At 34.5% G+C, this 22933-nt stretch overlaps 2 protein-coding genes across 2 annotated transcripts; both read left to right on the top strand.

Annotated features, from left to right (window-relative positions):
* Nucleotides 1–641: 641 nt before the first annotated feature.
* On the top strand, nucleotides 642–11931 carry LOC111369851 (gamma-tubulin complex component 4 homolog). The gene is made up of 17 exons (XM_022991543.1): nucleotides 642–973; nucleotides 1221–1512; nucleotides 2510–2646; nucleotides 3541–3639; nucleotides 3745–3862; nucleotides 5150–5422; nucleotides 5653–5733; nucleotides 5814–5897; nucleotides 6343–6429; nucleotides 6727–6782; nucleotides 6871–7059; nucleotides 7230–7455; nucleotides 8166–8254; nucleotides 9379–9532; nucleotides 10885–11007; nucleotides 11229–11326; nucleotides 11587–11931. The coding sequence occupies exons 1-16, from the start codon at nucleotides 804–806 to the stop codon at nucleotides 11289–11291; spliced, it is 2241 nt and encodes a 746-aa protein (XP_022847311.1). The 5' UTR covers nucleotides 642–803; the 3' UTR covers nucleotides 11292–11326; nucleotides 11587–11931.
* LOC111369127 (gamma-tubulin complex component 4 homolog) lies at nucleotides 11524–22500 on the top strand. The gene is made up of 21 exons (XM_022990608.1): nucleotides 11524–11616; nucleotides 11659–11741; nucleotides 12671–12757; nucleotides 12853–12889; nucleotides 12974–13099; nucleotides 13244–13297; nucleotides 13391–13572; nucleotides 14467–14565; nucleotides 14671–14788; nucleotides 15829–16101; nucleotides 16332–16412; nucleotides 16493–16576; nucleotides 17022–17108; nucleotides 17406–17461; nucleotides 17550–17738; nucleotides 17909–18134; nucleotides 18845–18933; nucleotides 20058–20211; nucleotides 21564–21686; nucleotides 21908–22005; nucleotides 22266–22500. The coding sequence occupies exons 1-20, from the start codon at nucleotides 11524–11526 to the stop codon at nucleotides 21968–21970; spliced, it is 2304 nt and encodes a 767-aa protein (XP_022846376.1). The 3' UTR covers nucleotides 21971–22005; nucleotides 22266–22500.
* Nucleotides 22501–22933: the final 433 nt, after the last annotated feature.

Genomic DNA, 22933 nt, shown 5'->3' with positions numbered 1-22933 from the left:
CAATATGTTGCTAGAGCGGTTGCCACCTCATCCCATGTCCCTCAATACTTTAGCTAAAACATTTGTCAGCCACATAATATAGTAGTCCTTTCAAACATAATTAGTCCAATTTTTTCTCGTATAAGTACGCAAGATATTTGAGGAGGGCATTTTTGTTCTATTGACATCGTAGAGATCAATCGTTCTCCTTTCGTAAATTAAATGTAAAACGAACAATTATTTTCTTAAATTGTAAGAATAGGTCAATTGGATTAAAAAACTCTCAAAATTGTTGCAAACCTTATAATTTCCTTGCACAATCGAAAATCCTTAGAAGGGATAACAAGCCCTATCAAAGATTTAATTATTATAGAAATTAAAAAAAAATACGCGTATTTAAACTACAATTTGAGACATAAACCCTACATTTCTAGTAGATAGGTTTAGAAATTGGGCATTGAAAACGTATGGTCACAAGTAGTTCTTCAATTAATGGAACACGATTTATCTTGTGTAGTATTTTTATTTACATTTTAAATCGAGTTATCAATAATATAATTATTACAAACTTTGTTACTGAAAATGACCATTTTGAAATTTATTATAAACTTCGGTGACCGTTGTTGAAATTAACTCCAAATGAAATTAGCAAAGGAATTTTATTTTAAAATTTACCAAAAAAAATAGTGAGCTCCCGCCGTCTGCTCTCGATGCCACTCAGCTTTTCCAATCCTCCTTTCCCATTATTCAGTTTTGAATTTTAGGATTTGTAACTGACATTACACTGTAAATCCAGCATTTTTTCTCCCAAATTTGGTGAAATTATGCTACACGAACTGTTACTGGCGCTTCTGGGTTACACCGGAGATCTTATAATTGATGAAAGGGAACGCCAAGAATCGCTTCGAGTTAATTTATCCCCAGACGCGCCGCTTGCCGAAGAATCCACCTTCAAACTCGCTCCCGATCTGTCCTTCATCCAGCCCAGCGATAAGTATATATTTTACGCTTTTTATTACTTATATTCATATTTTTCGTACTATTTTTCTATATTTTTTTGGTCTATTGTACATAGCGATTGTAATGATTCATGAATTACTGGAAAAAACGCTGATGAAAAGAAAATTTTAACATCTTTTGTAATTAGTATGTCACTTGTGGATATTAAATTGATTTGAGCAAGAATGTTAGAAGGTGATTATTTTCATTTCTTTAGTTTAAGTTGGTTTTGTTTGTTGCAGGGAAGTTATTGAGAGAATAATCACGCTAGGGTTTATTTACAGAGAGTTGGACCGTTTTGCTTCCAAGTGTCGAAATTTAAGTTGGATTAAGTCTTTGAAAGACTCACCATTGTTGAGTAATGCTGAAATATTGAAACATAAAAAGTTGAAGCAGAGTGTTTACCGAAGGGCTGTTGCGAATGGGATTGTGGAGGTGCTGTCACTGTACAGATCTGCTGTTTTACATATTGAGCAGAAATTGTTGGCTGATTCTCTTCCCATCCTGGCCTCTGTGACGCAAGGACTCAACAAGGTTAGATATTGGCTATGCATTTATCCTATAAAAGCGTCTTGCATAAATCTAACAGTGATGCGATCTTACTAGAAAAGGTTAGAAGAGGGAGAGGTGGTGCAGAACTGATATTGCCTATTAGTGGCTGAAGATCTTATTATTAGATACTGAAAATACTGAATGTGAAAAATATTCATATAGCAACTAAAGTTATATAGAATAATTTAATATGTTCCTCTTGTGTCGCTGATAGGCCCCCTATTCGGTTAACCTATGCTAGAAGAAAGAAGAGCAATGATCATAAAGGTTCAGCCAAGTCAGTTGAGTTTGTTAGTGAGGGGTAAAAATGTAATAATTTGTTATAGGAAAGTAAATAAATAGGGAGGGTCAGTAGGCGGGAGAGGCATGAAAAATCTGATTTTCTGTTGAGAGTAGGAAGGATAGACAGGGCCTCTCAAATAGTCCTGGACTTGTATTTTTTCTGTTTTCCTTCACCTGAATTGGGTAATAAATCATTCATTTCACTACATTTGTGAGTTACTTGCGGTCTAAGCAGGTGGGATTCTACCAGTCGCCCATCAGAAATATCCATGTTAAAATGAATCACCGAAAATGTGCTCTGGAAACAACAATTAAAACTAGTTCGATCTGTATGCCCTTTGGATGCCTTGTCGATTTTCATGTATTAATATTACGTTGTTTAGGAGTTTATTCTTCGAGGTTGTTCTGGAGGCAGTCTTTTCATTTTAACTTACCTTTCCTCCTCAATCTAGCTCGGTGTATCTGACTGAGTCTTGTTGCATGTGATTTATCTGTGTAAATGTAGATGTTAATGAATTCTAACTGTACTAAGGAATTTGTTTGCTGCACTGGTAGGAAGGTTAGTTTGCTTCTTTAGGAATCTATTGCTAAAATGGCATTCTTTGTTTTTTTTTCCAGTACTTTTATATTTTCCCATGATCGCGTTCTTTAGGGGTATCTAGTTTTATTCTCAACTAACTTGGAACATCTGTCCCAGTTCTTTGTTCTGTTACCACCGCTTTACGAGCTCATTCTGGAGATTGAACGTGATGGTATATGTGGTGGGAGACTTCTCAATATTTTGCACAAACGATGTCATTGTGGAGTTCCCGAATTGCAGACATGCATCCAGCGGTATGCATTGCTCATCCTTTTTCATTGAGTTCATACCTATTTTCTTTCTTCCACTGACTGATTTTGTACTCAATTATTTTAAGTCACATATCTGATGTAGAAACTTTAGGAATTTATGAGAATTGTATAGCCTTTTCCATGGTATTTTAGTACATAAGAGAAGGTGGTCTGTAAAAAAAACCAAAAGCTAGGAGATGTTTCCAAGTAAAAAAATGTGTCAATCAGGATCAGTGGAAGCGGTCCATTTGTGCTTTTTTTGTACTAATTACGTATCTTCTTATATTAGATGAAATATAGATACTAGCCTGCAAGTAAGTTTTATAGGTCCTGCACGTATCGCCATTGAAACATGCACCTGTTCCTGAAATAAATCAATCTATATTTTTGGGTTGTTAAAATCTGACACAAATGAGGGTCCATCAATTTATGGATCACTAAATTTTTACATAAAACATCACAAATTGAACTTAGTTTTTCAAAAAATAAGCGTCTTTAGCAGATGCATCTGTGGTCATGTTTATTCGTCTTTATCTACAGTGTACAATCAGAGGATTCTGCCATATGTAAAATTTGTTAGATCTCTATGGGGATAAATTGGCCCTTTGTTAGCATATTTAGTTGGACCGGAAAGAGGAGTTTATTCAGAATATTTATGCTTGAGCGAATGGTTTGCTTTAGTAGTTTGATATGCATAAAAGTGTAATTCTTTCCTTCTTTTAGCTGGAAACCTGTCCTGATAAGGAATTTTCTTGAACAATTAACAGTTGTAGTTGCATTTTATCTTGCTGGACAAAGCAATATGACCATGAAATGTTTGTTATTTACTTAATCTGGGCAGAAGATTTCCTTTTGACTTGGATTAATAACAAGTATAAATCTTTCCTCCTTGAGCAGGCTTCTATGGCATGGACATCAGGTCATGTACAATCAACTTGCATCTTGGATGGTTTATGGGATTCTTCACGACCAGCATGGAGAATTTTTCATTAGCAGGTATAGGTTTCTGAGTTCTTTACTGTTTTTGTCTTCTTTTCAAATTTGTTTGAATGTTGGAGCTGCATATATCTAGAAATTTAAATAATTTCATTTTATTTCCAGGCAAGAGGATAGAGATTCAGAACATGACTCACCTTCAGACTCACTTGAGAAGTTGGCTCGCATGTCAACCGAAGACATATCTCTAACTGATTGGCACTTGGGATTCCATATCTCACTGGTATATTAATTTTATTTTCTACTGTTGCTTTCCGATTCTTCTTGTCACATTCGATTATGTTTGATGTTACTATTATTATGGGTCTATCCATTCAGGATTCTATGGCTGTATTACTCCGGTTACTAATATGATGTAATTTTTCTGTCTAAATCTTAACTTACTCTTTATCTTGGTCTTTATTCAATAACAACCTTTATCTATATCAAATGACGAGCTTTTCATTGAAAATCTGGAGTGGAATAAATTTCATCAATACCATGCATCTCATGATTTTTTATCAAGAAGAGATTTTGCATGGTGTTCGAGGTCACCTCACTTTTGGAATTCTGGGTCAAAATTATCATTTTTTTTTTCATGTTTTTTATCATCTTTAATTTCTGACACTACTTATACTAAAATATTAACTTACTCTTTATCTTGGTCTTTATTCAATAACAACCTTTATCTATATCAAATGACGAGCTTTTCATTGAAAATCTTGAGTGGAATAAATTTCATCAATACCATGCATCTCATGATTTTTTATCAAGAAGAGATTTTGCATGGTGTTCGAGGTCACCTCACTTTTGGAATTCTGGGTCAAAATTATCATTTTTTTTTCATATTTTTTATCATCTTTAATTTCTGACACTACTTATACTTATTATAGAGAAGTAGAAGGATTCAGAGACTTGAAGATATAGCCTCAATCTTATCATTGGACAAATTTACTTTTGATGTGATTTCCGTCACACAAAGACTATAAGCGTAGCTTGGATAGACTTAGCGTACTTAGCTTTTATTGATACGGCCAATAGGTTGCTCACTCTTTGCCCCCTGTTGATATTGATGGAGAAATAAATATAGTTTAGATAAGATTTCAAAATAGAGTTTAATTCCAATTATGAATGTTTAATTAGATTATTTTGATAAAGTTTTAGTCTAACAGAAGTTCGTTTGATTTTAGCTTCTTTCTAATAGAGGGCTTATTTATTGTAATAGACCCATGATTATATGAATAAAACTATTTTTTCTTTGCCCTCAATTCTTCTCTTGTTGGACCCCCTTTCTCTTCTTGTTCTGCAATTATTCGTTGCCAAATTAATACACTCCCGGATTAGATATATTTCTTTTCTTGTTAGATCAAACAAAATAAATAAATAAATAAATACGTTGGCAATTTCAGAAATGAAGCCAAGGATGATTTTTGGCTTATTGGTAATCATCTTTGAGTCATTACTTGACATTTGTTATCACTTCAATTTTCCAAATAGAAACTATTACACTTTCATTTACTTCATTCTGCAGGATATGCTTCCAGAATACATTCCAATGCAGGTTGCTGAATCCATTCTGTTTGCTGGGAAAGCTATCAGGGTTCTTAGAAATCCAAGTCCAACCTTCAAGTTTCATGATGCACCATCTCATCAGCAGATTCCTAGAGGATCACAAAAGATACAAGGATTTAATGGACGTTTTTCTTTCCAAAGGGACTCTTCTGTCTGTACCACGTTGATTGCTGAAGAGTTACTTCCACAATCTGAGGCTGACAAGATTGAGTCTATGCTTCAAGACTTGAAGGTTTTCATTATCAGCTAAACATAACCATTAGTGTATATATTGTCTGTCATTTAGGTAGTAATATTTGTATAAGGTTTGTCATTATGGCACATGTAAGTCGAAATGCAGTTTACCCATTTGTTGATTTATTCTCTTTTCCCAAGTATTTAAGCCCTTATCATTGTGAATTTGTGTTATTAACATTCATTAATTTCCTTTCTGGAATGACTCAGTTATTTAGTTGTGTGCAGGAGTCATCCGAATTCCATAAGAGATCATTTGAGACTGCTGTTGCCTCAGTAAAAGCAATTGCAGCAAGTCATCTTTGGCAGGTGACAAATGCGAAAAGATAATGTTCTTGGCTTTTGGTCTTTAAAGAAAATTCATTTATAAATTCTTGTCATCTTTGCAGCTTGTGGTTGTACGTGCTGACTTGAATGGCCACTTGAAGGCTCTTAAAGATTATTTTCTCTTAGCAAAAGGCGATTTTTTTCAGGCATGGATAAATGACATGTCACGTACTTTTATTAGCTTTGTTAATTAGTTTTGATCTCTTCGAAACAGTTCGCATCATAAACGCGTGTTTTTATTTCTAATAAATCTTAAGCTACTTGGTCACGTCCATGGAGACTTTCATTCTTTGATGCCTTTAGGATACACAATTTGTCTTGCAATCTATCAAGATAAAAAGTATTTTCTGTCTCCTTGCAAACATTTTTTCTGAGAGAAGGTTTTTGCTACAGGGGTTGAGATACCCATTACTTCATAAAATGTGCAAGGAAATATGTTTCATGAAGTATCCTTAATTTAGATATACAAAAAAAGGAAAAAAAAATTTGTTGAATTAGAACGAACATTTTGTACATGCCTCTGCAATATATTGTAGTGATGAGTTATGGTGAGTGATTGAACATGCATTGAAAGATGATGTTAAATGACAGAGTTTTCTCGAGGAGAGTCGGCAGCTTATGCGTTTACCACCTCGCCAGTCAACTGCTGAAGCCGATCTGATGGTTCCTTTTCAACAGGTAACATTTAGTGATTGTCACAATTGGCAAAGGAAAATATTTTTAATAGTACCCTCCAGTCAGTTTACAATGAAATATTTCTCTATGTCATCTTGTAAGTAGTGTGTAGCCTTACTGTTTTCTGTCTGAAGAAGATTTGGAAAACCATTTCTCGTTATGCCTCTTTTTCCTTCCACTACCACAGTTTGGTATAAAATAAATATTAGGGCCCATTTTTGTTTTTTTTTTCCTTTCTTTGCTGACATTGCATATATTCCAGAAGTTATACTACAATTGAAACTAGTATGTCTGATTCAGGCTGCTATAAAGACTATTGGTGAAGAAGACAGATACTTTTCAAGAGTGTCTCTGCGGTTTGAACCACTTCTGTTTTCCCGATGTATAATTGGAATTAGAATTTGTCGAGTGGCATTTATTTTTATCCTTTTATATCGTTTCTAGGATGCGTGGAATCATGATTAAATCCTCCCAAGTCGAGTTGCCGAAAGTAAAAGCTTATTCTGAAGGTGACTTTAGTGTCCAATCAGATACTTCCTTAGAGATGTCCCTTGATGGCTGGGATGGCATTGCTCTTGAATATTCTATTGACTGGCCCTTGCAATTATTCTTTACGCAGGAAGTGCTCTCTAAGTAAGCATTAGATTTGCATCCTTTTGAAATTATAGTGGAAAAGTTCGAACTGAGACAACCTCATAAAAACGTTCAATACTAATAAATTATAGTGAAATATCCATCTGTTTTGTTTCTCATTGCATTGCATCAGTTGCAATTGATAAGTGTACAACAATTTGCATGTCCAGGTATCTTAGGATATTCCAGTATTTACTCCGACTTAAGCGGACACAGATGGAATTGGAAAAGTCATGGGCTTCTGCAATGCAACAAGATCACTCTGATTTTGCCAAACGTCATATTGATCGAAAGAACAGTTCAATCTCTCCACAGAGACGGCAGCGGTTTAGACCAATGTGGCGTGTTAGAGAACATATGGCCTTCCTGATCAGAAATCTTCAATTTTATATCCAGGTAACTTGTGGTGGAAATTTTTCCCTTATAACTAGTGAATCAATGCAGATATGTTTCCACGTACGACGGAAACTAGAGGAGAAACATGTCTATGTGCATGTTTCTGTTGGCCAATGACAGAATAAAAAACTGTCAGCTATTTAATTTTGGCATTTTGGCCCGTATGGTTCACAGAAAAGCTTTTCCACCTAAAATCCTTAGATAAAGTCCTCAAGAAATCAGGACTTTCTTTTTTGTTGTTACTAAACAAGAGAAAGGAATAAATTACCTAAAGCAATCATTCCTTATTAGGCTATTCTCAAACCAAACTTGACCCTGAAAAATCCAATTCTCTTCCACATCTTGGGATTACCTGTCTTGAACAGGAAACTCATGTATTACAAATTCTGATTATCTACATGCTGGAAATTTCAGTGCACCATGAAGTTAGTAGGAAACTGCTTTCATGTTATGCAGAAGTATTAATGTTTTATAATGTGTAAAGATACAATTAAAGGTCTTGTCTGTATTACACCTGTGAATACTCCACAATGTGGTTACCAATCAACTTCAGTGATATTTCAGTGAAAGTTTTACAATAAATATAACGAGTTAATGACTATTTAGAATTTTAAGGTTACGATTTTCTGATATGCCTAATTTTGATCCTCACATATTTCCTGTTTAAGAGTTCTTCAGATTAACGAATAACCTCTTTTTCAATTTCCCAGGTGGACGTAATAGAATCTCAGTGGAATGTTTTGCAAGGTCACATCCAAAATTCTCATGATTTTACAGAACTGGTTGACTACCATCAAGAGTAAGTAACATGGAAGATTTAATGCTATAAGACTATCTTGTGATATTTTTATGATTTTTCAGTTGTGGCAATTGTTATTTAGTTGATGTTTAACTTTAGATTCTGATTCTAACCTTCCAGGTTTGCTTTGTTTATACAGTTACCAAAAAATAAACTATTTATGAACCCATCCAATCTGGCATACAAACATAAAGCAAATAGGTGCTGTTTTTGTTATGTACTTTTGAGATTTAGTGCTTTCATGTTTGATAGCTGGGAGAATGTTAAAGTTTTGCTAATTTTGTCACTCGTTTAACACTAATACACATATCAAGACACTTCCCTTGGATAACCAGTTTGTATATGCATCTCGAACATGTTTGGCTACGCTTAATAAAAGTTACGCTTCTTTTAAGTAAAAAGTGAAGTTATGTTACATTTGGATATATTGTACTTATTAGTAAATTTAAGCAAATCCGTGTTTGGAGTTGAGATACTTTTAAGCTAAATGAATATGTCAAATTACTAAAATGTTCTCTATATGTTTTCTTCATGCAAGTTGAATCTTGTGACTTTGACGTGTTTAGAGGATATTTTAGTCTTTTTTTGGTCAACCCTTAAAATAAGCACCTGTCTTCTTCCACAGTAAGGTTTGGGCAGTTTTTGTAGCCAGTTTTTAAGCTCATTTTGACTTTAAAAAAAAGCCACTTATTTTTTAACTTGATGTGTTTTGGTAAAAATAAGATGCTTAAAAGGATAAGCTCAGCCAAACATGCTCCTTGTCTTGTTGCCATCAAATATAACACGTGATGTCCTTTTATTTAATTGTGTTATTTCATTCAGTAATTAACCTGGGCTGTTATGATTATCCAAAAAAAAGTAGCATGCATCTGTGAAGTTGTATGGAAAAGTTCATGGTGAGCTCTGAAGTCTGATTTTGATGTATAAATTGCCAAGAGATCGAAAATCGGATCTAGTTTAAACATGGGCTCTCTAACATATTGTAATTTCTACTTTATTTCTGTGATATCCTGAGTTTGGAAAAGTTACTGACGATCATGTGCATCAAGTATTGGGTCTGTTCTCCCTTGCTTGACTGTAAAAAGAGTAAATGGGACTGTCATTTATTGATTATAAGCCTGCAGGTACTTATCTGCATTAATTTCACAATCTTTCTTGGACATTGGTTCTGTGTCTCGGATTCTGGACGGCATTATGAAGCTTTGCTTGCAATTTTGCTGGAAGATTGAGAACCAAGAAAGCAGTGAAAGTACTGCTGAACTGGAGCGCATAGCTGAGGTACTTCCTGCAATATTCTATTTGTAACTGTGTTCGGCTTATAGTAGGTATATGGAAATTTATTTGAATCTGCAGAAACAAGAATTTCACTTAGTCATACATTTTGGGCTTTTGGGAGATGCCTTGTACCTGTTTCCTGGTTGTCAATTATCAAGAATTCACACATTTAGTCCTGGCAAAACTTGGAAAAGTTGTCTAAACAACATAACAACATGCTAGCTGTTTACGGTTGTTCAATACAATTTCTTTGAAAGAGCAGCTAGCTTAAAAAATGAGCTGCTAAATAAGTTGGTTAAGTACTCTCTAGTTTGATCCTAAAAAATTGACTAATGTACCATCGTTTATTTTTTAGAGATCCATATATGACACCTCGTATGAGCAATACCATGCTATCCCTGCATTCTTGCACTGCACTACAAGCTTCTTAGCCTTCCTGTCACCTCAACCCTATTGCCTGCCTCCAACTTCCTAAGCTGCTAAACTGGTATCTTTCTTTTAGTTCCACTGTTGCATCCCTCGTGTCAATCTTTACCCATCAGTTCACACCTCATACCCAGATGATTACCTATGTGCACAGCACACAACCACATATACTACCATGCCATCACAATATCGAAGTACACATTCTTGGACCTTCACTCTTGTTTCTTTCTGTTCACTATCCTAAATTGGAGATGCAAGAGTCATCATTAATCATATTCCACTTTGTTAGTAGCCCAATCAAAGACTCTGGTATGCAAACTTAAAATGAGGAGAAAAGTGAGTATAAAATGGCAGAAAACTGAGATTCGAGGACCAGAAATCTTTAAAGATGGTCATGAGTGATCACCTGGGAGAACAGAGAATTGGGTGGTCTTCTGGTTTTTTTGGTAGGACAAAGAAAAAGACACGAGGGGATCTTTATTCTTCTAAATAATAAACTAGGACTTGACCCTATTTTTAATAAGGTGTTAACAACATTTGATGTACTGAAATTTGAAAATTTTAAATCTAAATAACATTGAATGTGCTGGAAAACATGTCTAGATATAAATTTGGAATATTCTTTTTGGTATTTAGACATTATACAGTACTTATCAAGACCTCTTTATACAAAGACGAAAATAACTTTCAGCATTAGTATTTTTTATCCAAACAGATGGTCACTTTTATGTCAAAACGAATTCGTCAAGCTTACAAGCATTAAGAAGAGCTTACAAGATTTTAATAATTTAATTTTTATGATTAAGGCAAACGTGCTCATCACAGTTATTCTCCATGTTCGAGATTTTTTGGCTAAACTAATAATTCTATTTACTATCTTTTATCAAATCATATGAATTGTAATTATATCTTTCATTTGATTCCCACAGGAATTCAACAAGAATTCAAATTCGTTATATACCATACTCCGCAGTAGCAGGATTGCTGGGAGTCAGAGAGCCCCATTTCTTAGGCGCTTTCTTTTGCGTCTCAACTTCAACTCTTTCTTTGAGGTGAATTGGAAGTGTCATACACAATCTAGTCCATCCCAATAATTATGTTTTGAGTAATGCTATTTAGCCACACTGGGGTTGCAACTTCAGTGGCGCTAATTTAGTATTAAATGATAAGTGGAATTAAAAGAGTTTTACATTTCATTTAACCTATCATTTAGCGTCACCTAAACTAGGTGCATTACTTCTATGTTTTAATCTCCTTGCATTCTTGTTAGCAGACAACTGCTAGAGGGGTGCTGAATGTTGTGAGACCTCGCCCAACACTTGCAATTCAGCAATGAAGACAGCATCTATTCTACCTACCAACTCTTGCAAGGTCTTCCCGGTTTTATTTATTGAATTGTGGACAAATAGAATATTCTGATACATGGATAATTTTTTTATTTTTTTGAACTTGAATGATCCTTTTTGATGCATAGAGATTAGATTCCATGATGATCTATCCTGAAAACCATTCAAATTCGGTTTGTCAAATTTCGATGGTCAACTTACCAGAATTCTAATGTTTGAAAAATGCACTGCACTCGACTACTAAGATCTATGATCGAGACTAATGTGTTCTATCTTGTTCTTCAGGAAATATCCAAGATGGTTTTGATTGTTAGGGTTGTGTGTATAAACTAGGATTTCAGGTGTGTGCTCTAGCAGCCTGTTTTGGAGATCAAGTCAATTTCTAGATTATTGCTTGATGATCATGCGTGGTTGATCAGACTGTGGAAGTCTGTTGAAGAGTTAAAAAGTATATGATCCTCCTTGATACCCAACAGGCATCAGCGTCAAGTATTACTCAAAATAAAATTTAGTTTTTTTTTTTTTAATATCTGTGATATAATATTTTGATTCATTTATTTTTCCTAACTGGTTCAATCCTATTCTGATCTTTTAACTCTTTTTGGGAACATGCACAAGTCAATTTTAATATTATGGGTCTTATGAAATGTGTAAATAAAAAGTTTATTTGACCATCTGAAATGAAAATTTAAGGTTGGCCAAACACGCATCTTTTGAGCCGTACAGGCTGCTGTTTTCCTGGGGCTAAATTTTGTCAGTTATTTCATTTGTACAGAAAATTATTCTATAGAATCACCCCAGAAATGTCACATTGTACAGATCCCATGTTGTGATAAAAAAAATGCCAAAATATCATCCAACCACCCTACTGTGTCTTATTTGTTGGCATTCGAAATGCAATTTTGTACTTGCATGATTGCTCATTTTTTGTTCATAGGTGTGAGAAAGACGAATTTGTACAACATTTGAGGCACCAATCATGCTATAAATGGAAAACTGACCCCAAAAAATAAAACATATATATAGATACATACATACATACACACACACACATTCACCCTCATCACGGAAGAAAATATACATTAGAACTCGTAAATCATTTTTCCATACCCAAGAATCAATCCAAATACAAATTGGGAAAGATATTGGCTATGCATTTATCCTATAAAAGCGTCTTGCATAAATCTAACAGTGATGCGATCTTACTAGAAAAGGTTAGAAGAGGGAGAGGTGGTGCAGAACTGATATTGCCTATTAGTGGCTGAAGATCTTATTATTAGATACTGAAAATACTGAATGCGAAAAATATTCATATAGCAACTAAAGTTATATAGAATAATTTAATATGTTCCTCTTGTGTCGCTGATAGGCCCCCTATTCGGTTAACCTATGCTAGAAGAAAGAAGAGCAATGATCATAAAGGTTCAGCCAAGTCAGTTGAGTTTGTTAGTGAGGGGTAAAAATGTAATAATTTGTTATAGGAAAGTAAATAAATAGGGAGGGTCAGTAGGCGGGAGAGGCATGAAAAATCTGATTTTCTGTTGAGAGTAGGAAGGATAGACAGGGCCTCTCAAATAGTCCTGGACTTGTATTTTTTCTGTTTTCCTTCACCTGAATTGGGTAATAAATCATTCATTTCACTACATTTGTGAGTTACTTGCGGTCTAAGCAGGTGGGATTCTACCAGTCGCCCATCAGAAATATCCATGTTAAAATGAATCACCGAAAATGTGCTCTGGAAACAACAATTAAAACTAGTTCGATCTGTATGCCCTTTGGATGCCTTGTCGATTTTCATGTATTAATATTACGTTGTTTAGGAGTTTATTCTTCGAGGTTGTTCTGGAGGCAGTCTTTTCATTTTAACTTACCTTTCCTCCTCAATCTAGCTCGGTGTATCTGACTGAGTCTTGTTGCATGTGATTTATCTGTGTAAATGTAGATGTTAATGAATTCTAACTGTACTAAGGAATTTGTTTGCTGCACTGGTAGGAAGGTTAGTTTGCTTCTTTAGGAATCTATTGCTAAAATGGCATTCTTTGTTTTTTTTTCCAGTACTTTTATATTTTCCCATGATCGCGTTCTTTAGGGGTATCTAGTTTTATTCTCAACTAACTTGGAACATCTGTCCCAGTTCTTTGTTCTGTTACCACCGCTTTACGAGCTCATTCTGGAGATTGAACGTGATGGTATATGTGGTGGGAGACTTCTCAATATTTTGCACAAACGATGTCATTGTGGAGTTCCCGAATTGCAGACATGCATCCAGCGGTATGCATTGCTCATCCTTTTTCATTGAGTTCATACCTATTTTCTTTCTTCCACTGACTGATTTTGTACTCAATTATTTTAAGTCACATATCTGATGTAGAAACTTTAGGAATTTATGAGAATTGTATAGCCTTTTCCATGGTATTTTAGTACATAAGAGAAGGTGGTCTGTAAAAAAAACCAAAAGCTAGGAGATGTTTCCAAGTAAAAAAATGTGTCAATCAGGATCAGTGGAAGCGGTCCATTTGTGCTTTTTTTGTACTAATTACGTATCTTCTTATATTAGATGAAATATAGATACTAGCCTGCAAGTAAGTTTTATAGGTCCTGCACGTATCGCCATTGAAACATGCACCTGTTCCTGAAATAAATCAATCTATATTTTTGGGTTGTTAAAATCTGACACAAATGAGGGTCCATCAATTTATGGATCACTAAATTTTTACATAAAACATCACAAATTGAACTTAGTTTTTCAAAAAATAAGCGTCTTTAGCAGATGCATCTGTGGTCATGTTTATTCGTCTTTATCTACAGTGTACAATCAGAGGATTCTGCCATATGTAAAATTTGTTAGATCTCTATGGGGATAAATTGGCCCTTTGTTAGCATATTTAGTTGGACCGGAAAGAGGAGTTTATTCAGAATATTTATGCTTGAGCGAATGGTTTGCTTTAGTAGTTTGATATGCATAAAAGTGTAATTCTTTCCTTCTTTTAGCTGGAAACCTGTCCTGATAAGGAATTTTCTTGAACAATTAACAGTTGTAGTTGCATTTTATCTTGCTGGACAAAGCAATATGACCATGAAATGTTTGTTATTTACTTAATCTGGGCAGAAGATTTCCTTTTGACTTGGATTAATAACAAGTATAAATCTTTCCTCCTTGAGCAGGCTTCTATGGCATGGACATCAGGTCATGTACAATCAACTTGCATCTTGGATGGTTTATGGGATTCTTCACGACCAGCATGGAGAATTTTTCATTAGCAGGTATAGGTTTCTGAGTTCTTTACTGTTTTTGTCTTCTTTTCAAATTTGTTTGAATGTTGGAGCTGCATATATCTAGAAATTTAAATAATTTCATTTTATTTCCAGGCAAGAGGATAGAGATTCAGAACATGACTCACCTTCAGACTCACTTGAGAAGTTGGCTCGCATGTCAACCGAAGACATATCTCTAACTGATTGGCACTTGGGATTCCATATCTCACTGGTATATTAATTTTATTTTCTACTGTTGCTTTCCGATTCTTCTTGTCACATTCGATTATGTTTGATGTTACTATTATTATGGGTCTATCCATTCAGGATTCTATGGCTGTATTACTCCGGTTACTAATATGATGTAATTTTTCTGTCTAAATCTTAACTTACTCTTTATCTTGGTCTTTATTCAATAACAACCTTTATCTATATCAAATGACGAGCTTTTCATTGAAAATCTGGAGTGGAATAAATTTCATCAATACCATGCATCTCATGATTTTTTATCAAGAAGAGATTTTGCATGGTGTTCGAGGTCACCTCACTTTTGGAATTCTGGGTCAAAATTATCATTTTTTTTTTCATGTTTTTTATCATCTTTAATTTCTGACACTACTTATACTAATTATAGAGAAGTAGAAGGATTCAGAGACTTGAAGATATAGCCTCAATCTTATCATTGGACAAATTTACTTTTGATGTGATTTCCGTCACACAAAGACTATAAGCGTAGCTTGGATAGACTTAGCGTACTTAGCTTTTATTGATACGGCCAATAGGTTGCTCACTCTTTGCCCCCTGTTGATATTGATGGAGAAATAAATATAGTTTAGATAAGATTTCAAAATAGAGTTTAATTCCAATTATGAATGTTTAATTAGATTATTTTGATAAAGTTTTAGTCTAACAGAAGTTCGTTTGATTTTAGCTTCTTTCTAATAGAGGGCTTATTTATTGTAATAGACCCATGATTATATGAATAAAACTATTTTTTCTTTGCCCTCAATTCTTCTCTTGTTGGACCCCCTTTCTCTTCTTGTTCTGCAATTATTCGTTGTCAAATTAATACACTCCCGGATTAGATATATTTCTTTTCTTGTTAGATCAAACAAAATAAATAAATAAATAAATACGTTGGCAATTTCAGAAATGAAGCCAAGGATGATTTTTGGCTTATTGGTAATCATCTTTGAGTCATTACTTGACATTTGTTATCACTTCAATTTTCCAAATAGAAACTATTACACTTTCATTTACTTCATTCTGCAGGATATGCTTCCAGAATACATTCCAATGCAGGTTGCTGAATCCATTCTGTTTGCTGGGAAAGCTATCAGGGTTCTTAGAAATCCAAGTCCAACCTTCAAGTTTCATGATGCACCATCTCATCAGCAGATTCCTAGAGGATCACAAAAGATACAAGGATTTAATGGACGTTTTTCTTTCCAAAGGGACTCTTCTGTCTGTACCACGTTGATTGCTGAAGAGTTACTTCCACAATCTGAGGCTGACAAGATTGAGTCTATGCTTCAAGACTTGAAGGTTTTCATTATCAGCTAAACATAACCATTAGTGTATATATTGTCTGTCATTTAGTTAGTAATATTTGTATAAGGTTTGTCATTATGGCACATGTAAGTCGAAATGCAGTTTACCCATTTGTTGATTTATTCTCTTTTCCCAAGTATTTAAGCCCTTATCATTGTGAATTTGTGTTATTAACATTCATTAATTTCCTTTCTGGAATGACTCAGTTATTTAGTTGTGTGCAGGAGTCATCCGAATTCCATAAGAGATCATTTGAGACTGCTGTTGCCTCAGTAAAAGCAATTGCAGCAAGTCATCTTTGGCAGGTGACAAATGCGAAAAGATAATGTTCTTGGCTTTTGGTCTTTAAAGAAAATTCATTTATAAATTCTTGTCATCTTTGCAGCTTGTGGTTGTACGTGCTGACTTGAATGGCCACTTGAAGGCTCTTAAAGATTATTTTCTCTTAGCAAAAGGCGATTTTTTTCAGGCATGGATAAATGACATGTCACGTACTTTTATTAGCTTTGTTAATTAGTTTTGATCTCTTCGAAACAGTTCGCATCATAAACGCGTGTTTTTATTTCTAATAAATCTTAAGCTACTTGGTCACGTCCATGGAGACTTTCATTCTTTGATGCCTTTAGGATACACAATTTGTCTTGCAATCTATCAAGATAAAAAGTATTTTCTGTCTCCTTGCAAACATTTTTTCTGAGAGAAGGTTTTTGCTACAGGGGTTGAGATACCCATTACTTCATAAAATGTGCAAGGAAATATGTTTCATGAAGTATCCTTAATTTAGATATACAAAAAAAGGAAAAAAAAATTTGTTAAATTAGAACGAACATTTTGTACATGCCTCTGCAATATATTGTAGTGATGAGTTATGGTGAGTGATTGAACATGCATTGAAAGATGATGTTAAATGACAGAGTTTTCTCGAGGAGAGTCGGCAGCTTATGCGTTTACCACCTCGCCAGTCAACTGCTGAAGCCGATCTGATGGTTCCTTTTCAACAGGTAACATTTAGTGATTGTCACAATTGGCAAAGGAAAATATTTTTAATAGTACCCTCCAGTCAGTTTACAATGAAATATTTCTCTATGTCATCTTGTAAGTAGTGTGTAGCCTTACTGTTTTCTGTCTGGAGAAGATTTGGAAAACCATTTCTCGTTATGCCTCTTTTTCCTTCCACTACCACAGTTTGGTATAAAATAAATATTAGGGCCCATTTTTGTTTTTTTTTTCCTTTCTTTGCTGACATTGCATATATTCCAGAAGTTATACTACAATTGAAACTAGTATGTCTGATTCAGGCTGCTATAAAGACTATTGGTGAAGAAGACAGATACTTTTCAAGAGTGTCTCTGCGGTTTGAACCACTTCTGTTTTCCCGATGTATAATTGGAATTAGAATTTGTCGAGTGGCATTTATTTTTATCCTTTTATATCGTTTCTAGGATGCGTGGAATCATGATTAAATCCTCCCAAGTCGAGTTGCCGAAAGTAAAAGCTTATTCTGAAGGTGACTTTAGTGTCCAATCAGATACTTCCTTAGAGATGTCCCTTGATGGCTGGGATGGCATTGCTCTTGAATATTCTATTGACTGGCCCTTGCAATTATTCTTTACGCAGGAAGTGCTCTCTAAGTAAGCATTAGATTTGCATCCTTTTGAAATTATAGTGGAAAAGTTCGAACTGAGACAACCTCATAAAAACGTTCAATACTAATAAATTATAGTGAAATATCCATCTGTTTTGTTTCTCATTGCATTGCATCAGTTGCAATTGATAAGTGTACAACAATTTGCATGTCCAGGTATCTTAGGATATTCCAGTATTTACTCCGACTTAAGCGGACACAGATGGAATTGGAAAAGTCATGGGCTTCTGCAATGCAACAAGATCACTCTGATTTTGCCAAACGTCATATTGATCGAAAGAACAGTTCAATCTCTCCACAGAGACGGCAGCGGTTTAGACCAATGTGGCGTGTTAGAGAACATATGGCCTTCCTGATCAGAAATCTTCAATTTTATATCCAGGTAACTTGTAGTGGAAATTTTTCCCTTATAACTAGTGAATCAATGCAGATATGTTTCCACGTACGACGGAAACTAGAGGAGAAACATGTCTATGTGCATGTTTCTGTTGGCCAATGACAGAATAAAAAACTGTCAGCTATTTAATTTTGGCATTTTGGCCCGTATGGTTCACAGAAAAGCTTTTCCACCTAAAATCCTTAGATAAAGTCCTCAAGAAATCAGGACTTTCTTTTTTGTTGTTACTAAACAAGAGAAAGGAATAAATTACCTAAAGCAATCATTCCATATTAGGCTATTCTCAAACCAAACTTGACCCTGAAAAATCCAATTCTCTTCCACATCTTGGGATTACCTGTCTTGAACAGGAAACTCATGTATTACAAATTCTGATTATCTACATGCTGGAAATTTCAGTGCACCATGAAGTTAGTAGGAAACTGCTTTCATGTTATGCAGAAGTATTAATGTTTTATAATGTGTAAAGATACAATTAAAGGTCTTGTCTGTATTACACCTGTGAATACTCCACAATGTGGTTACCAATCAACTTCAGTGATATTTCAGTGAAAGTTTTACAATAAATATAACGAGTTAATGACTATTTAGAATTTTAAGGTTACGATTTTCTGATATGCCTAATTTTGATCCTCACATATTTCCTGTTTAAGAGTTCTTCAGATTAACGAATAACCTCTTTTTCAATTTCCCAGGTGGACGTAATAGAATCTCAGTGGAATGTTTTGCAAGGTCACATCCAAAATTCTCATGATTTTACAGAACTGGTTGACTACCATCAAGAGTAAGTAACATGGAAGATTTAATGCTATAAGACTATCTTGTGATATTTTTATGATTTTTCAGTTGTGGCAATTGTTATTTAGTTGATGTTTAACTTTAGATTCTGATTCTAACCTTCCAGGTTTGCTTTGTTTATACAGTTACCAAAAAATAAACTATTTATGAACCCATCCAATCTGGCATACAAACATAAAGCAAATAGGTGCTGTTTTTGTTATGTACTTTTGAGATTTAGTGCTTTCATGTTTGATAGCTGGGAGAATGTTAAAGTTTTGCTAATTTTGTCACTCGTTTAACACTAATACACATATCAAGACACTTCCCTTGGATAACCAGTTTGTATATGCATCTCGAACATGTTTGGCTACGCTTAATAAAAGTTACGCTTCTTTTAAGTAAAAAGTGAAGTTATGTTACATTTGGATATATTGTACTTATTAGTAAATTTAAGCAAATCCGTGTTTGGAGTTGAGATACTTTTAAGCTAAATGAATATGTCAAATTACTAAAATGTTCTCTATATGTTTTCTTCATGCAAGTTGAATCTTGTGACTTTGACGTGTTTAGAGGATATTTTAGTCTTTTTTTGGTCAACCCTTAAAATAAGCACCTGTCTTCTTCCACAGTAAGGTTTGGGCAGTTTTTGTAGCCAGTTTTTAAGCTCATTTTGACTTTAAAAAAAAGCCACTTATTTTTTAACTTGATGTGTTTTGGTAAAAATAAGATGCTTAAAAGGATAAGCTCAGCCAAACATGCTCCTTGTCTTGTTGCCATCAAATATAACACGTGATGTCCTTTTATTTAATTGTGTTATTTCATTCAGTAATTAACCTGGGCTGTTATGATTATCCAAAAAAAAGTAGCATGCATCTGTGAAGTTGTATGGAAAAGTTCATGGTGAGCTCTGAAGTCTGATTTTGATGTATAAATTGCCAAGAGATCGAAAATCGGATCTAGTTTAAACATGGGCTCTCTAACATATTGTAATTTCTACTTTATTTCTGTGATATCCTGAGTTTGGAAAAGTTACTGACGATCATGTGCATCAAGTATTGGGTCTGTTCTCCCTTGCTTGACTGTAAAAAGAGTAAATGGGACTGTCATTTATTGATTATAAGCCTGCAGGTACTTATCTGCATTAATTTCACAATCTTTCTTGGACATTGGTTCTGTGTCTCGGATTCTGGACGGCATTATGAAGCTTTGCTTGCAATTTTGCTGGAAGATTGAGAACCAAGAAAGCAGTGAAAGTACTGCTGAACTGGAGCGCATAGCTGAGGTACTTCCTGCAATATTCTATTTGTAACTGTGTTCGGCTTATAGTAGGTATATGGAAATTTATTTGAATCTGCAGAAACAAGAATTTCACTTAGTCATACATTTTGGGCTTTTGGGAGATGCCTTGTACCTGTTTCCTGGTTGTCAATTATCAAGAATTCACACATTTAGTCCTGGCAAAACTTGGAAAAGTTGTCTAAACAACATAACAACATGCTAGCTGTTTACGGTTGTTCAATACAATTTCTTTGAAAGAGCAGCTAGCTTAAAAAATGAGCTGCTAAATAAGTTGGTTAAGTACTCTCTAGTTTGATCCTAAAAAATTGACTAATGTACCATCGTTTATTTTTTAGAGATCCATATATGACACCTCGTATGAACAATACCATGCTCTCCCTGCATTCTTGCACTGCACTACAAGCTTCTTAGCCTTCCTGTCACCTCAACCCTATTGCCTGCCTCCAACTTCCTAAGCTGCTAAACTGGTATCTTTCTTTTAGTTCCACTGTTGCATCCCTCGTGTCAATCTTTACCCATCAGTTCACACCTCATACCCAGATGATTACCTATGTGCACAGCACACAACCACATATACTACCATGCCATCACAATATCGAAGTACACATTCTTGGACCTTCACTCTTGTTTCTTTCTGTTCACTATCCTAAATTGGAGATGCAAGAGTCATCATTAATCATATTCCACTTTGTTAGTAGCCCAATCAAAGACTCTGGTGTGCAAACTTAAAATGAGGAGAAAAGTGAGTATAAAATGGCAGAAAACTGAGATTCGAGGACCAGAAATCTTTAAAGATGGTCATGAGTGATCACCTGGGAGAACAGAGAATTGGGTGGTCTTCTGGTTTTTTTGGTAGGACAAAGAAAAAGACACGAGGGGATCTTTATTCTTCTAAATAATAAACTAGGACTTGACCCTATTTTTAATAAGGTGTTAACAACATTTGATGTACTGAAATTTGAAAATTTTAAATCTAAATAACATTGAATGTGCTGGAAAACATGTCTAGATATAAATTTGGAATATTCTTTTTGGTATTTAGACATTATACAGTACTTATCAAGACCTCTTTATACAAAGACGAAAATAACTTTCAGCATTAGTATTTTTTATCCAAACAGATGGTCACTTTTATGTCAAAACGAATTCGTCAAGCTTACAAGCATTAAGAAGAGCTTACAAGATTTTAATAATTTAATTTTTATGATTAAGGCAAACGTGCTCATCACAGTTATTCTCCATGTTCGAGATTTTTTGGCTAAACTAATAATTCTATTTACTATCTTTTATCAAATCATATGAATTGTAATTATATCTTTCATTTGATTCCCACAGGAATTCAACAAGAATTCAAATTCGTTATATACCATACTCCGCAGTAGCAGGATTGCTGGGAGTCAGAGAGCCCCATTTCTTAGGCGCTTTCTTTTGCGTCTCAACTTCAACTCTTTCTTTGAGGTGAATTGGAAGTGTCATACACAATCTAGTCCATCCCAATAATTATGTTTTGAGTAATGCTATTTAGCCACACTGGGGTTGCAACTTCAGTGGCGCTAATTTAGTATTAAATGATAAGTGGAATTAAAAGAGTTTTACATTTCATTTAACCTATCATTTAGCGTCACCTAAACTAGGTGCATTACTTCTATGTTTTAATCTCCTTGCATTCTTGTTAGCAGACAACTGCTAGAGGGGTGCTGAATGTTGTGAGACCTCGCCCAACACTTGCAATTCAGCAATGAAGACAGCATCTATTCTACCTACCAACTCTTGCAAGGTCTTCCCGGTTTTATTTATTGAATTGTGGACAAATAGAATATTCTGATACATGGATAATTTTTTTATTTTTTTGAACTTGAATGATCCTTTTTGATGCATAGAGATTAGATTCCATGATGATCTATCCTGAAAACCATTCAAATTCGGTTTGTCAAATTTCGATGGTCAACTTACCAGAATTCTAATGTTTGAAAAATGCACTGCACTCGACTACTAAGATCTATGATCGAGACTAATGTGTTCTATCTTGTTCTTCAGGAAATATCCAAGATGGTTTTGATTGTTAGGGTTGTGTGTATAAACTAGGATTTCAGGTGTGTGCTCTAGCAGCCTGTTTTGGAGATCAAGTCAATTTCTAGATTATTGCTTGATGATCATGCGTGGTTGATCAGACTGTGGAAGTCTGTTGAAGAGTTAAAAAGTATATGATCCTCCTTGATACCCAACAGGCATCAGCGTCAAGTATTACTCAAAATAAAATTTAGTTTTTTTTTTTTTAATATCTGTGATATAATATTTTGTTTCATTTATTTTTCCTAACTGGTTCAATCCTATTCTGATCTTTTAACTCTTTTTGGGAACATGCACAAGTCAATTTTAATATTATGGGTCTTATGAAATGTGTAAATAAAAAGTTTATTTGACCATCTGAAATGAAAATTTAAGGTTGGCCAAACACGCATCTGTTGAGCCGTACAGGCTGCTGTTTTCCTGGGGCTAAATTTTGTCAGTTATTTCATTTGTACAGAAAATTATTCTATAGAATCACCCCAGAAATGTCACATTGTACAAATCCCATGTTGTGATAAAAAAAATGCCAAAATATCATCCAACCACCCTACTGTGTCTTATTTGTTGGCATTCGAAATGCAATTTTGTACTTGCAGGATTGCTCATTTTTTGTTCATAGGTGTGAGAAAGACGAA

Source organism: Olea europaea, chromosome 20 (genome assembly GCF_002742605.1).
Source record: "Olea europaea var. sylvestris chromosome 20, O_europaea_v1, whole genome shotgun sequence".
NCBI classification, from domain to species: Eukaryota; Viridiplantae; Streptophyta; class Magnoliopsida; order Lamiales; family Oleaceae; genus Olea; species Olea europaea.
This window is presented reverse-complemented; position numbering and strand designations above follow the sequence as displayed.